This window comes from Dendropsophus ebraccatus, chromosome 6 (genome assembly GCF_027789765.1).
Source record: "Dendropsophus ebraccatus isolate aDenEbr1 chromosome 6, aDenEbr1.pat, whole genome shotgun sequence".
NCBI classification, from domain to species: domain Eukaryota; kingdom Metazoa; phylum Chordata; class Amphibia; order Anura; family Hylidae; genus Dendropsophus; species Dendropsophus ebraccatus.
In genome coordinates, this window is record NC_091459.1 from 44309081 (window position 1) to 44326818 (window position 17738).

The 17738-nt window shown below is 43.0% G+C and overlaps 1 protein-coding gene across 1 annotated transcript in view; it reads left to right on the forward strand.

Annotated features, from left to right (window-relative positions):
• The window catches only part of TRDN (triadin), a 255364-nt gene that overhangs the window by 133332 nt on the left and 104294 nt on the right, over nt 1-17738 (forward strand). Inside the window, exon 11 of the mRNA XM_069974192.1 lies at nt 2581-2640. Coding sequence (XP_069830293.1) covers nt 2581-2640 — 60 coding nt within the window. The remainder of the gene's footprint in view (nt 1-2580; nt 2641-17738) is intronic.

Below are 17738 nucleotides of genomic sequence, written 5' to 3' on the forward strand. Positions count from 1 at the left end.
AATAACACCATACAGATAGTGTACAAAAGTGCTAGTATAGTATATATTTAAAGTATAATACAGTATATATTTTTAAGTTTCTTATATAACATTGTGCCCGCATAGTGTCCCATTTTAAATGATGCTTCCCAAGCTGCCACATACAGAATAATATTCCCCAAATTGCCCAATACAACTGGTAGGAGCATTGACATTGCACTGCTAGCATGTCACATGCAGCAACACTGAGTACTGCATAGGTTGCTGCCTAAAAAAGTCAGCAGCCCATGCAGAGACCCTTAAGATCAGGTCAGTAGCCCAGTGGGAGATTGTAAATTAACATTTTTAAAACTGTAAAGATACTGCTGCTTGTGATTTATATATGTATCTGTGCTGTCAGTTTTACCGGGCTGCACGATCGATACAAAGGTCATTTGCGCAGCCTGGGCCCCTCGATTTGCCATGGTGTGTAAAGCAGGGCCGATTCTAGGTTTTCTGCTGCCTGTGGCGGTCACCAAGTGCACAATGACACCTTAGTAAATGATGCCAACACCTCTGGAATGCATCTGGGACAGCAGGGGAAGCATGCTTGACTGCATCTAATACTAGTGATGAACAAACATCCCAATTTTCCATAGTGTACGCCGAAGATTTACGAACAAATTCTGAACGTAAAGTAGAAGCGTATGTTTCTGTCTAGCAGTACGCACTTACATAGGTATCAGGTCAGGTGCAGTGTAAAATACGTAATAACGAAAATTAACGATAACTACAGTAGTATCAGTATCAGTAGTAGCAAGATAACAGGTATTATCCCGCAATCACAGTATACAGCCGTATACCAGATATATAATTGTTTTTACAACAAAAAAATTAAAGAGCTCTTCAACGCCTTCACAGACTGCGTAAATCAGAAGTAGCAAGGTAACAGGTATTATACCACACTCACACCATACAGCCATATACCGCATATATATATATATATATATATATATATATATATATATATATATATATATATTTTTTTTTACTATTATTATTTTTTAATTTTACAATAATAAAATTAAAGAGCTGGTAAACTGCATTACAGGACGCAGACTGCGCAAATAAGTAGTAGCAAGATAACAGCTATTATCCCATACCCACAGAATACAGCCTGTCTCACAACAGCTTCTAAATATATGTTTTTTATACTTTAAGCCCTAACAAGGGCTTTTGGGGGTCCCTCCCTACCTAACTTCACCTAAAAGCTCTCTCTCCCTGGTATACAGTCTCTCCCTTTCTAGCTTCAACCAGCAAGTGACACGATTCTGAAATCCCCTATTCGTATATTCAGGAGGTGACGTAGTTTAGCCAGCCAATCACAGTTAAAGCTTTTTAAAGTCCTGCCTATTCCTTGTGCCTGTCCCTTCCCCTACATGTTTATTGGCTGGGAAAAAGTGCCAGGGGGGTGGGAGGGCAAATAAAAATTTTACAGCATTATCGTTTGAAAATTCGAACGCAATCGAATAGCGTACTATTCAATCGAATAGTTATGCGAACGAATACTATTCGCTCATTACTAGTAATTTCTGCTCTCTGTAATAGTGGTTTAATACTGCTCTCCTGCTTTCCCATTCATTCCAGAGAGGTTTACACCATTTTCTAAAGGTGTCAATGTCCACTTGGTGACCTCCAAGTGGTCAAATTTAGGTTTCCAAAAAACGTGCATTTTTTCCTATTGACTTAAATGGGGTTTGATATTAGATCGAATAGTCGAGTATCTTGGTCTATTCGATTTGAATTTCGAACTTTAGAATATTTCACTACTCGCTCTCTCGCTCTCTAATTGTGATTACTCCTGATGATCTTATTTCTGTTCATGCTACCATTACACCTTGAGCTTCATATAAAGGGGTAGTGATTAGAGATGAGCGAACCTCAAGCATGCTTGAGTCCATCCAAACCCGAACGTTCGGCATTTGATTAGCGGTGGCTGCTGAAGTTGGATAAAGCCCTAAGGTTATGTGGAAAATATGGATTTAGTCATTGGCTGTATCCATGTTTTCCAGACAACCTTAGAGCTTTATCCAAGTTCAACAGCCCCAGCTAATCAAATGCCGAAAATTTGGGTACGGATGGACTCGAACCCGAACCCGGTTCGCTCATCTCTAGTAGTGATCACTTGTAGCGTAGTGATATCTGAGGCATATAACAAAATTTGCCAAGTGTTTGCAGTCCTGACTTCCATGCATTCTACATCTATGTCCAACTATCATTTGCAGGTCATGGGGTCAATGGTGTCAGTGTTGTGTAGCAAAAGTCAGTGGTGTGTAGCAGATAGAATAATTTATGGCCCCTCCATAAAATCTGCCGCCCATACAAAGCTGCCTCCTAAGCAATGAACCAAAGACACTGCAAATGAGAACCATGATCAGCGCTCATTTGCGGCCGACAAATCGCTATATGTAAAAGGCCCCTTAAGCACGGGACTGCCGGGTGGCACTATACTGCCGGGTGGCACTAGCTGAATGGAATCCAAAATGTGTAATCGCTATTGACCATACCTGGTCTAACTGTGGTAAATTCAAAGCTTAACCCAAATCATGTTTTACATTCTAGAAATTCAAAGACCAAAGCCTGAAGTGAAGGAAAAGCCAGAGAAAAAGGCCCCTGCCAAAGGTAACAGAAGTGTTCTCGATGTTGAATAAAATATGATTTTAAAAGATTATTCCAGCAAAGCCAGCAGTGGGCAGACAATGTGAACATTGAAATATTAATAAGTACTATAAGCACAACTTAGTTTCATACTTGTCACTTAGAAACTTTATTAAAAGAAACATTTACTGCTATGTGCTGGCAAACAATCACTGTGAAATTTGGCATATGAGCGGGTTCTTTGTGTGTATACACACCGACATCTAAAATATCTGCCAGGGTTTTTACACTGCTGAAACAATAATGGCTCTTTTTAAAAATATGTTGACGGTTTCGGTAAAAGCTTTTCTTTGCAATTCTGTCAGATTTTTTGAATGACCATAATTTTAAGCCCAACATTGAGAATGATGGCTGTTCTTTTGAAATAACAAACATTGTATTGGCTCAAAGCCCATAGCTGTTTGGATTCAGTACAGCATCATGCTTTTCGTTAGCTCTAATATATTTATAGCCTATGATGAACTTTTAATGTCCTAACCTGTGGAATGTATTTACAGTATTTCAAGCAGCAATAAAAAAAAAAAAAAAAAAAAAAAAAAAAAAATATATATATATATATATATATATATATATATATATATTTTTTTTTTTATATATATATATATATATATATATATATATATATATATATATATATATATATATATATATATATATATATATATCACATAATAGCAGCAGTCATTAAAGGGGTTGGCCACTTTTTAGTAAAACTGTGACGTGTACATTATTAGTAAGTCTACTCACTGACTGACTGTGCTGCCCTGCTCTGTAAAGAGTCTGTCCATAAGATGACTGACATGTAGGAGTATGTGACCATGCCCCACCCTTAGTGTCCAACACTGAGCCTTTATATGCCTATTGTGGACACTGGGGGGCGGGAAATGGTCACATGCTCCTCCATGTCAGCCATCTTATGGACAGAATCACCACAGAGCAAGGCAGTCCAGCCTGGAGGAGGAGGGTCCCATATTAGCTTTATAAGATACACAGAGAGCTGCTGTCAATAAGTACTTTGAGTACACCTACTAATCTTGTACACTAAGCAACTTAACTATAAAGTGGCCAACCCCTATTACCTTTTGTTTTCCTCATCTGACTATACTATATAGAAATAAATTAATTTGGCTTTGTGTACACAAAATTAAAAATGATGCCCCAACATGAACATTATTAGTGGCCGGAATTATCAAAAGATAGACATGTGTTGGTGTTAAATGACTTCTGTCCAAAAAAACAAAGGCAAACCATAATTTCAAAGTTATGTGAACATAGTTTAAAATATGTAAAAAAAAAATCGGATCCCGATCCTGGGTCGTGCTCTCTCACTGTCGAAATAAATGTGAAATTTTTGCAGTGCAAGAACTGCATATTGGGCCTTGACTTGGTGATCTTTCTACTTGTTTAACCCCATCAACCTGACTTCTGACTTCCATCATATGATTAAGTGACATGTCAAGTGACCAAACACAGGAAGTCCCAGTACTTTGCGGGATTACACAAGGAAAGACACCTGTTGATCATGCAGGTTGTATATCAACTGAGGGCAATTACCTTAGGGTAATAATATTATTAACTTTTGCTAATTATATTATTAGCTCTGCAGATTACCAGGAGACAATGTTTTTTGCTATGTAACAATTCAGTCAGTATAATGTCGCTGGTAACAGAGGTTTTGATGCTGTGTGACAGGAGAGTTGACCATTCAATGCGAGCATCTCCAGAATTCTCTGCTACTGAATTTGGATGCACAGCAGCTGTACACATGGGCAGTAAGGGGAGACACCTAGTGGTCATGTGTATAACATTGATTTGAATATAGAAAACTTTTAAAAAAAAAATAATAAAGAGTATATTGAAAAACTACTTTTGATCACAACCCCTATCGATTTCTTAAAATAAAAAAAAATGGTGACAGTGCCTCTTTAACACTAGACAGAAGAAATCTTGTTTACATAAAGCAAAGTCAACACCAGGTCAGTGTTTCAGTCTCTGTTTCTGCTCTCAGCACTGGGTATTACACCTATCAGGACTCCAGTCTAGCACCTTATAGTTTACTAGCTATTTAACCTCATTTTCCTATGATGTCAGTGCAGACTGCCCATATGAATAGCTGTGACATCAGTAAGAGAACATGATAGCCAGTCCTGGCCCTCACAAATGTCACCACAAGCAGGATCAGTGTAACAGCAGTAACGTCAGCTGTTCTCTTCACTCTTAGCTCCCTGGTGGGAAATGACAGTGACACGACAATAAAGATGAAGTGTCTCTTTCCTCAGAGCCGGCACATTCAGTGAATAGGAGAGCATTTTCACGTTTTTATACTGCTGCTAAACAATTTTCAATCACTAACCTTGGGAAGAAATATGTGGTAGAGGCTAAAAATAAATATATCAAAGAGCTAAGAACGATGTTTCTGATATATTTTCTATTAATGACAAACCTTTCTGAATAACTATGATTATAATATGCTGCAATTTCCGAGAGAGAGAGAGAGAGAGAGAGAGAGAGAGAGATAGCTGTAAGGTGTCTAAATATACCATGCATTTAGCACATCTTATCTGTCTATCTCTGAGGCTTGCAGTGAATCCTGTCAATAAGGGTCATGTCCGTAGCAATGTCATCTTCAGAAAGCCTGCACAATGTCACAGGAGGTGCTATCTATTAGGCCCTGTATACTCCTCTAGAAGCAATGCAGTTCTGCAGACCATATTTTTTCAGGGTGCCTTCACATGTACCGTATCGCTGCTATTTTAACACTGCATTTTTATCGCGTTTTTATCGCTGCGTTTTTGCTGCGCTTATGGTGCGTTTTTGGTATGTTTTTGGTGCGTTTTTTACATGCGCGTTTTGATTTTCACATGATTTGATTTTCATGTGAAAATCAAAACTCGCATGTAAAAATCGCACCAAAAACGCAGCGATAGAAACGCGATAAAAATGCATCGATACGGTACGTGTGAAGCTACCCTCAAACTGATTTGCATCTAGAAAGTTAAAGAAACCTTTCAGTAACTCCATGTAAATTGCAAAGTACACAGATGCATAGTATGCCCATCTAGCAGGATATACTACAGATCTTCTTTATATCTTCTTTGGGCAAGTTAAGCTAGGACTGTACATAAGGTATAGAGCACCGCCGATGTCAAACATATCATTGCATCACAGAAGCCCGTGTCCCCAGTACCTCTGATATCACAGCCGTAGTGCCGTTTTCCTCCTCTACCCTGCCTTCTAGATCTGTTACAATACAATCATGCAAAATACTTGTTAGGGTGCCTTCACACCTACCGACTCGCAGCGTTAATAACGCTGCGAGTCGTCTAGGTCCTGGCAGATCACTGTCAGTACATACATGCAGCGGTCTGAACAACCGCTGCGTGTATGTAAATCTGCCGGCCACTTAACCCCTTCTGATGCCGGCCGGCCGCCTCCTGCTCAGCTCTGTATACATTACCTCCTCTCTCCACGGGGTCCCGGCGTCCTGCTCTCCCGCCCCGCCAATCAGTGGCTGCGGCAGGGCAACACACTGATTGGCCGGGCACGAGAGCAGGACGCCGGGACCCCGTGAAGCGAGGAGGTAATGTTTACAGAGCTGAGCGGGAGGCGGACGGCCGGCATCAGTAGGGGTTAAGCGGCAGGCAGATTTACATACACGCAGCGGTCGTTCAGACCGCTGCGTGTATGTACTGACAGTGATCTGCCAGGACCTAGCCGACTCGCAGCGTTATTAACGCTGCGAGTCGGTAGGTGCGAAGGCACCCTAAAAATGCTTTAGGGTACAAACACACACACCGTATACGCAGCCTATTTACTGCTGCGATACGCAGCAAATACGCAACAAACACGCAGCAGATTAGATCTAAATAACTGAACACAGCATCAAATCTGCACCACCAAATCTGCTGCAGATCTGCTGCATATTTGCTGCGTATCTGCTGCGTATACGGTGTGTGTGTTTGTACCCTAAGGCTGTCTAAACTAAGTTTTTAACATTGGTGATTTTTAACTTTTTTATTTTTACAAATTGCACTAGATTCTAGATTTTTGGTGTAGGAAATGTTGATTATCTATACCCTTGAGTCTTCCTGAACCATTTTTTTAATATATGTACAAGAGCTATCAAAGCCAAATAATACATTTGAACTGCTGTCCCTATTATAAATTAGGGATATCAATGATTTGTGTAATCTAAAAATGTAAAGATTACAGTGTTGCAGTATTTTAAAAATCTCAGCTAAAAGGTCTCAGAATAATGTTCTGGCAGAGAAAAAGAAATGAAGAGATGGGAGAATGTGTTCAGACTGAAAGAAATCAGGACCGAGGAATTCTGTGCCAGTAAGGTCTGTCTATGTGGCTGCACATTATTATTAGCAGTGGTGATAGCCAACAGCTGAACTAGCACATTGTTGCAGCCTGATTCAATATGTTCCAAATGATTAACAGCTTCAAAACATATGAGCTTTAAGCCTGCAGCATTGAAGCCTTATGTCCAGCAAATTTTACTTAACACTTTATGCAAATACAATTTATTTAGTTTTATGGTGCGTTCACACCTACAGGATCTGCAGCTGATTTTCTGCAGCAGATTTCATTTAAATAACTGAACACAGCATCAAATCTGCTGCAGATCCTGTAGGTGTAAACGCACCTTTAATCAGTTTATGCACTAGTCTATAAGTAAGGGTTACCTATTACATTAGGGCTCGTTCCCACTGAGGAAAGGTAGCGGAATTCCGCGACGGAATTGTCCGCCGCGGAATGCCGTTAGCCTCCCGCTCATAATGGGAGTCTATGGGAGGCGCGCGCTCCTGCCCTGTCCGCGCTGAAGAATGAACATGTTCATTCTTCAGCGCGGACAGGGCAGGAGCGCGCGCCTCCCATAGACTCCCATTATGAGCGGGAGGCTAACGGCATTCCGCGGCGGACAATTCCGTCGCGGAATTCCGCTACCTTTCCTCAGTGGGAACGAGCCCTTAAGGGTACAAACACACACACCGTATATGCAGCAGATACGCAGCAGATCTGCAGCAGATTTGATAGTGAAGACTTGATGCTGTATTCAGTTATTTAGATCTAATCTGCTGCGTATTTGCTGCGTATTTGCTGCATATCGCAGCAGTAAATACGCTGCGTATATAGTGTGTGTGTTTGTACCCTTAAGGCTAGGTTCACACTGCGTTTTCAGCATTCGTTTAACGGATCTGTTTTTTGCAAAAAACGGATTGCAAAAAACGGATGCATTTGTGTGCATCCGTTTTTGATCCGTTTTTCTATTGACTTCCAATATAAAAAAAACGAATCCAAACGGATGCGTTTTTTTTTACGCACAATAAAGTACTGTTGACAGTACTTTTTTGACCGTTAAAAAAAAACTGATCCGTTAAACGGATGCTGAAAACGCAGTGTAAACCTAGCCTAAGCAATATTTCTGTTAGAGGCAGTTATCACATATACAATGAATAAGAAGTAAATGCTAGATTGATGGGGTTTAGTGTTGAGTGAGCACTAAAGGCTTTTACACCAAGCGATTATCGGCCAGACTAATGCTGCCTTTACACGGAACGATTATCGTGCGAATTCGCACGATAACGATCAAATTCGAATGATAATTGTACGTATAAACGCTGCAAACGATCAAATGACGAACGAGAAATCGTTCATTTTGATCTTACAACATGTTCTAAAATCGCCGTTCATCGTTCGCTAAAAATTTGCAGATCGTTCAGTGTAAACAGTCGTTCGCCGATTTAACCATCTGGAGTATGCCGTCCAGTTTTGGAACCCGATTCATAAAAAGGATGTTCTAGAGCTGGAGAGGGTACAAAGACGGGCAACTAAACTAATAAGGGGAATGGAGCATCTTAGTTATGAGGAGAGATTAAAAGAATTACGTTTGTTTAGTCTGGAGAAGAGACGTTTAAGGGGAGATATGATTAACTTATTTAAATATATAAATGGCCCCTACAAGAGATATGGGGAAAAGATGTTCCAGGTAAAACCCCCTCAAAGGACAAGAGGGCACTGCCTCCGCCTGGAGAAAAAAAGGTTTAATCTCCGGAGGCGACAAGTCTTCTTTACCATGAGAACTGTGAATCTGTGGAACAGTCTACCACAGGATCTGGTCACAGCAAAAACAGTAGAGGGCTACAAAACAGGGCTAGACAAGTTCTTAGACCAAAATAATATAAATGCATATGTATAGAACCTATCACCCCTCCCCTTCCCTGTAACCATCCCCTCCTTGGTTGAACTTGATGGACATGTGTCTTTTTTCAACCGTATTAACTATGTAACTATGTAACTATGTAACCAATGTGTGAGATAGGCTTAAGCTATCGCAAAACGATCGCAAAACGATCGTAAAACGAATTTCCGTACGATATATCGTACCGTCTAAACGCTGACCGTTATGAAAAAAAAATCGTTACTCCGAAATCGTATCGGGCCAATGATTGTTTCGCTTAAACGCAGCATTAGCCAATTACCAGCTGTTCTGGCTTATAACCATTCGGTATATTACAACATGTTAAAGGACCACGATGAGTCGATATGCACAATGTAGGCTGATCGTGGTCTTTCAAGATGTTCGCTGCTTAGTGTAATAGGAATTTTTTGAGTTCTTAAATCAACTTTTTTTTTTAACGTGTCAATTAAAATTACTGTAATCCGACATCTGAGCTGAATTGGCCATCCAACTGCCAAATAATGGAGATGAACATGTAGTGAATTTGGATACACTTAAACAGACCGAAAAACCCCACCAGAAAAAGCACATAGCATGGGATAAGGAATGGAATAGAGAAAAGCACAGATTCAAAAAAGCTTTATACTGATTGTATTAAATAAAAGAGTGACACATTTTCCAACAACTTTAAGTTGGTGAAGAGTTACCCACTATACATATACTGTGTATATATATACTACATATACTACATAGTATACTACATATACTATATACTGTGTATATATATATATATATATATATATATATATATATATATATATATCCGAATCGACTATGGGTATTTCTACAGGATTAGTTTTTAGCGTAACGGGTAAAATTACTTGTATGTAAAAAAAAAAAAGATAAGATCAATTATGGTGGGTGAATATTTTATTGAGGACTTTACTTAGATGGAGACTGACATGAGCCCTGAGAGTCCCAGTTCTTCCAGGCAGTGGGGTAGTGGTACTCCATTTGCTGATGCAAAGAAGTGGTGCCTGGGTTTGGACCCTGACCCACTTTATGGTCATAGATGTTTCAAATAGCTGAATGCGCCCCAAGACAGAACTGCCTGATCACTTTTCTGGACCTCCGCCGCTGCTGCTGCCTTGTGGTAGCCCTTGAGTGTCAGGGCTTTCCAGATGTCTACTGGCTGACGCTGTATGCCTACCCCTTTTTCCTCCTGACCCACAATCTTTAGATGGAACCTGACGCTAAATCAGTGGAAGAAACGCAGCTTCATCGTCTGATGATGACATCTGTGGACCAAGATTCCATGTGGGGTGTACAACGTCATCATCATCTTAGTCTGGGAAAAACTTGTCATCTCCAAAGCTCTCATCCTCCTTAGGCATGCAGTATGGTCCCGCTCTTTAGCCAGAAACTACCTCTGCCTGACTCTCCTGACTGCTCTGGGACGTGTTTTCTCTGGAAGTTTCAACAATTTCTTGCAATTCTTGTCTGTCAGGATATCCCTCAAAAAAATCCTCCAAATCCAGCATCTCAAAGTTTAGGGAAAGTACTAGGCTTGCCAGGAATTCTCTTGCTGGCAGCACTGGCTATTGGAATTGGGTCTGGGGCACAACAGGAGACAGGGCAGAGAAAACATCCTTGTCTTGGCATGGAATGGTGGTGGTACTACTCCAGATCCAGTTAACAACCCTGGCCTGGCTGGTGTTCACGTGCCTATTAGCTGTAACAAGGAGCTTCAACCTTCCTCCAGTTGATGAGTCTGTCTCATGGAGTCTGAGTTTGTCTTCTGCTGGGACAACTTTGTAAGCCACCTTGGCAGCTGGTCATACCCTGAAAAAGAGATTTGTTGCACGCTTGGGTATTTTACTTTTTTTGTTAATTTTAAAGGGAACCAAAGACAAAGAAGTTTTTAGATTGGAATGGTCTTCGCACCATAAAGCTTGTTAGAATAGACACTGTCTTCATAGCACCCAGTGACTTGGTATAATTCACACTATGTTCACAGCACCCAGTGATTTATAAGAATGGACACTGTCTTCACAGAACCCAGTGACTTGGTATAATGCACACTGTATTCACATCACCCAGAGATTTATTAGATTGGACACTGTCTTTGCAGCACTCAGTGACTTGGTATAATGCACACTTTATTCACAGCACCCAGTTATTTATTAGAATGGACACTGTCTACACTGGGTAACTTGGTATAATGCACACCCAGCACCCAGTGACTTGGTATAATGCACATTCATCACCTAATGACTTGGTATAATGCACACCCAGCACCCAATGACTTGGTATAATAAAAACCCAGCACCTAGTGACCTTGTATAATGCACACCCAGCACCCTGTGACTTGGTATACTTGACACTGGCTTCACAGCTCCCACATGCAATCACCCACAATGTACCCTCCTATCCTCTCCTCTCTGTCCCTATCTCTCTCTATTTCTCTCCCTGCTCTTCTCTAAATGCCTTCAGCAATCCTGCTCCCCATTTTGCACAGCCAAGTGCCCTCCTCCAGGAAGTAGCTCACCCTATATAGAGGGGGAGGAGCTGACATCACAATGGGGCTTGCAGTTGATTGGACAGCCGCAAGAGATTATGGATAATCCCTTGCTGCCGCCAAGTGACAGTATTGTAAGCTAATATTGCGGGGCCATCGTGGCTGCCATATTTAGCAAATGTGAGATATGTAACAAATCACAGAGCCTTCGCTTCACAAAATGCAAACTACATGCACAATCGCAGCGAATCTGGATTCGCCAGACTCGGTTTGCTGATCTCTCGTGTTTACCTCCTTTGGCCTTCTAGGACTACAGGAGACAGTAATTCATTGTGGCACAGATTTTTACTAAGGGTATTAATTGTCATGCAGAAATATTTCCCCTTGTGGAAAGGTAGCATCTTGCAAGTTAAAGGGGTACTCCGGACAAAATGTATTTTTTTTATATTTTATTATATATGTAAAGTTAGACAAATCACTAATATACACTATTTATGGGAAATGCACAAAAAGTGATATTTCCCTCAATTTAGTAGATCAGGCAGGCTCAATTTCACTTTAAAAAAAGTGACGTTACGTCTCAAGTATATGTTTTTCAGCAGGGTCCAGCAGGGGGCGCTTGTAGAATAGACGTATATGTAGAAGTGCAGTGCTCTCTTCCTCCATCCGTTCCTATTCTCTATACTTCTACATGCTCCCCCGTCTGGACCCTGCCTGAAAACACACACTTGAGACGTAGACGTTACGAGAAATTGAGCCTGCCTGATCTACTAAATCGAGGGAAATAGCACTTTATGTGCATTTTTCGTAAATAGTGTATATTAGGGATTTGTCGAAGGCTGCATTCCCACGTTCCATGATCCTAACGGATCACGGACGAGGAATGCATGTACCGGAGTCCACCTGCGCCCGGACAGCATCTGTAATTAGATGCTGGGAGCGGGGGAGACTGTATTCATAAGCGCCGCGGTGTAATGAATCAGCCGCACGGTGCTGTTACTACAGCGCGGCGCTTATGAATACAGTCTCCCCCGCTCCCAGCATCTAATTACAGATGCTGCCCGGGCGTGGGGGGACTCCGGTACATGCATTCCACGTGACGGATCACGTTACGTGGGAATGCAGCCTAACTTTCCATATGTAATAAAATATTAAAAAATATATTTTGCCCGGGGTACCCCTTTAAGCTAATTAGATGGTGATACAGGAATACCTTTCACTGGATGTTTTTCCTTGAGAACAGTAAAAGAAAAATGGTATGCCAGTTTACCGCTTAGTCAACATCACCCGCTCAGACTCACACTCTAATCTCTGTCAATTGTAGCATGTGAGAAAAAGGCTTGAGTACAGGCGTAAAATGAAGAAGCGTTTTTCAGCTTTATTTTCTTTCACCAATAATGTTCACACAAAGCGATACCGACCCCAACTAACATTAACACGTTTCAGATGTGTTATGCACCCTTAGGCTATGTTCACACAATGTAATTTTTTTTTAGTAAAGAACAGATGCTGATTGCTATCAAATCAGCGTCTGTTCTTTACTGCAGGTAAGGCATTGCATTAAAGTCAATGAGGGAGTTTTATTGTGCATTTACACGTAACGATTATCGTGCAAATTTGCGCGATAACGATCGAATTTGAACGATAATCGTACGTGTAAACGCAGCGAACGATCAAACGATGAACGAGAAATCGTTCATTTTGATCTTACAACATGTTCTCAAATTTGTCCTTTATCGTTCGCAAAAAATTCGCAGATTGTTCCGTGTAAACAGTCGTTCGCCGATTTAACCAATGTGTGAGATAGGCTTAAGCGATCACAAAACGATTGCAAAACGATTTTCCATACGATATAATGTACCGTCTAAACGCTGATCGTTATGAAAAAAAAAATCGTTACTCCGACAACGTTAATCGTACGATCGGGCCAATTATCGTTTCGTGTAAACGCAGCATTACAGTAACCAATCACAGCTCCTCTTTTATTCTACCAGAGCTGAAAGCTGAGCATTGATTGGTTGCTGTGAGCAGTTTACACCAGGTGTATATTTACACCCTTTCATTAATCTCTCCCAATGTCTTGACCATTGTCCACGCACCTTTGTTAGGCTGCATTCACAAGTTCCATGTTCCGCACGGAACGCAGACGTGGAATGCCTGTAACGGATTTCTCCCCCCTCCTGTGATAAGATGCTGGGAGAGGGGGAACTGTACAGATACAGTATGTACCACGCTGTACTGAATCAGCCGCGCTTCGCTGTCATTACAGCGCTGCACATATCTGTACAGTTCCTCCGCTCCCAGCATCTTATCACAGATGCTGCCCAGGAGGGGGGAGAAGTCCATTACAGGCATTCCACGTCCGCGTTCCGTGCAGAACACGGAACGTGTGAATGCAGCCTCACCCTTGTAACATCCCTGACACCAGAACACACTCTGTCCTGTCTTTTTCTAAGCCTATTTTTTGTGTATCTATGGTTACAAACTACAATAACCTTGTGTATTATATTCTTGCAGTTATATCTCCTTTAATCTGGCTCCTGCATTTTGCTACATTCACCAAATGAATATTAGTAAGATGATGGAAGGGAGTCTGACTGCATAATCACACTACAGACACTGAGATTTCTTTTAAAGGGTTACTCTAGTGGAAAAAAATAAATAAAAAACAACTGGTCCCACAAAGTTATACAGATTTGTAAATTACTTCTATTTCAAATTCTCTAGTCTTCCAGTAATTGTCAGCTGGTGTATGCCCTGCGGGAAGTGCTGTATACTTTCTGACACAGTGCTCTCTGCTGCCACCTTTTCCATGTCAGGAACTGTCCAGAGCAATAGCAAATCCCCATAGAAAGCCTTTACTGCTCTGGACAGTTCCTGTCAAGGACAAAGGTGGCAGCAGAGAGCACTGTGTCATACATCTTATAGGCCCTTCCCGGACGGATATCTGGCTAGTCCTGTGTTTTGAGACTCTTCAATGAGGCTCCACGGGCTCCTCTTTTGCATTTTCTTTTACACATCTTATAGGACATACAGCAACTGATAAGTACTGGATTTTTAAATAAAAGTAATTTACAAATGTATACAACTTTCTGACACCAGTTAATTTGAAACAACTTTTTTTCATTGGATTACCCTTTTAACCCCTTCCCCCAATATGACGTCCAGGGACGTCATGAAAAGCAGTGCCAGAATGCATCATGACGTCCCTGGACGTCATGCCTTTTCTGCCTCCCCCCGCTCTCCCTATCTGAGATCGGGCAGCGGGAGGAGGCTGTGTAACACAGTCTCCTCCCGCTGCCACTGCCCGGAGGGGAGCCGTGCTCCCCCCCGGGCAGTTAACCCCATAGACGCCGCGGTCGTTGCGACCCCTGCGTCTATAGGGAGATCTGATGCCTCCGGCTGATCAGGGCGGCATGAGGAGGCTACGGACATTGCCTCCTCCTGCCACCTCTGCTGATCTCCTCCCCCAGCCTCTATCCTTCCTGCTCTGACCCCGTGCTGCTCCCCCCGCCCCAGTCAAGCTCCCTCTCCAGCTTCCTCTCCGTGCTGCAGCTCCCCCGCCTCGATCCTGCTCCCTCCCCTTGCGATCCGCCCCCCCCTCCTCCCCATGCGATCCGGCCCCCCCCCCTCCTCCCCATGCGATCCGGCCCCCCCCCCTCATCCCCATGCGATCCGCCCCCCCCCCTCCTCCCCATGCGATCCGGCCCCCCCCCCCTCCTCCCCATGCGATCCGGCCCCCCCCCCTCCTCCCCATGCGATCTGCCCCCCCCCCTCCTCCCCATGCGATCCGGCCCCCCCCTCCTCCCCATGCGATCCGCCCCCCCCTCCTCCCCATGCGATCCGGCCCCCTCCCCTCTCCATCCATGAGATCAGCCCCCCCCCCCTGCCCCCACCTCCCCCGATCCGGCTTCCCATTCATCCACTTTTTCCTCCCCCCCTCCTGCTCCGGCTCCCCGTTCCTCGTCCCCCCCAGCTCCCTCCCTCTCCCTCCCCTGGCTTACCCCTGCCCGGATCCGGCTCTGGCTCCCTCCCCGTACTCAGCTTTGAATGAGCTGTCAGCTGTAAAGCTGACAGCTCATTCACTATATCATGCATTACAGCACACATCATGTGCTGTAATGCATGATATATATATCTGCAAAAGTAAACACACACAAATACATTAATTAATTAATCAATTAATTACAAATTAATTAAATAAATACATAAATAGTTAAAATAAATAAATAAATATACACATTCACCAACCCTACCTTTATAAACGACCCCCTATAAATAAGATACACATATTTGGTATCGCCGCGTCCGTAATGACCCCCTCTATTAACCTGTACATTAAATATACCACCCGATGAACACCATTAACCCCTTCACGTCAGCAATCTGTATATATATGTTCCTATTGCACATGCCCTGTGCAGTAGGAATGTACATATACGTTCCTGTTACTGACGGGGGTTTGTGATGAGAACGGGATCGCTGCAGGGACAGCGATCCCGCTCTCATCTGAGTGAAGCACCGGAGATAATGAGAATCAGCTGCGATCCCGCAGCTGACCCCCAATAACCCCTTAGTGACCGCCGAAACGGCGGTCACTAACGTGCCGATGCCGTCGCTGCATTTCATCTCCCCCCACCGTGAATCCACGGTGGGGGGAGATGAAATAAGTAAAATCAGACCCCAGATCAGCCCCCCTAGTGCCCCGATCACTAACCCCCCTCCCCGCGGCGGCCATCAGATCCAAGATGGCCGCCGCCATCACTGTGAACAGACAGTCTGTTCACAGTGATCTAAAGTAAAAAGGAATGAAAGCCCCATGCTCTCCGCCACCGGAGGTAGCGGAGAGCATGGGGCAGTGATCGCTTGTACCATGTGCTCCAGGCACTTTTTATCCCCTGTCACCATGAATGATTGGTGACAGGGGATAAAAAGTTATAGCGTCCCCCCCCCCCCCCACAACCAGCCAGCTCTGAAAATTTAAAGTGAAAGAGACCAATTTGGTTTCTGTCACTAAACTATGATTACTGTGATAGAAAATATCACAGTAATCATAGTAATATAGTGAAAATGAATGTATAAAGTACAAAAAGTGACAAACATACCAAAAATAAAACACACTTTTTATTATAGTAATAATTGCAGTTTACTCCCAAATTACCCCTAACCCCCCCAGATTACCCGTATCCACCCCACGTTGCCCGTAACCACCCCAGGTTGCCTCTAACCACCCCAGGTTGCCTTAACCACAGCAGGTTGGCCGTGACCACCCCATGTTGACCGGATCCACCCCAGATTACCCGTAAACCACCCTAGAATACCCGTAACCACCCCAGATTAGCCGTAACCACCTCAGACTGTTCGTAACCACCTCCAGATTACCCGGAACCACCCCAGACTGTCCGTAACCACCCCACATTACCTGTAATCTAATTTTTTTATTTTATTTTAGTAACTGCGCTATTCTAATAACCATTACTAGCTGCGGTTTTGCTCCAGCAAATTGGCACTCCTTCCCTTCTGAGCCCTGCTGTGTGCCCATACAGTGGTTTATGCCCACATATGGGGTACCGTTGTACTCAGGAGAACCTGCATTACAGATTTTGGGGTACATTTTTTCTCCTGTTCCTTGTGAAATTTAGAAATTTAGAAACTAAACCAACATATTATTGGAAAAATTCAAGTTTTTCATTTTTACTGGCCAATTTTGAATACTTTACTCTAATACCTGTGGGGCCAAAATGCTCATCCTACCCCAAGACAAATTCTTTGAGGGGTGTACTTTCCGAAATGTGGTGACTTTTGGGGGGAATCTATTCTGCTGACACTACAGGGGCGCTGCAAACGCACCTGGTGCTCAGAAACTTCTTCAGAAAAATCTGCACGGAAAATGCTAATTTGCGCTCCTTCCCTTCTGAGCCCGGCTGGGTGCCCATACAGTGGTTTATGCCCACATATAGGGTAACGTTCTACTCAGGAGAACCTGCATTACAGATTTTGGTATGCAGCTTCTCCCCTGTTCCTAGTGAAATTGAGAAATTTCAAACTAAACGAACATATTGGAAAAATTCGAGTTTTTCAATTTTACTGTCTTATTTTGAACACTTTCCTCTAATACCTGTGGGGTCAAAATGGTCACCACACCCCAAGATGAATTATTTGAGGGGTTTACTTTCCAAAATGGGGTGACTTTAGGGGGGGTTCTACTCTGCGGACACTACAGGGGCACTGCAAACGCACCTGGCGCTCAGAAACTACTTCAGCAAAATCTGAACTGAAAAAAGCTAATTGGCGCTCCCTTCCTTCTGAGCCCGGCTGTGTGCCCATACAGTGGTTTATGCCCACATATGGGATACC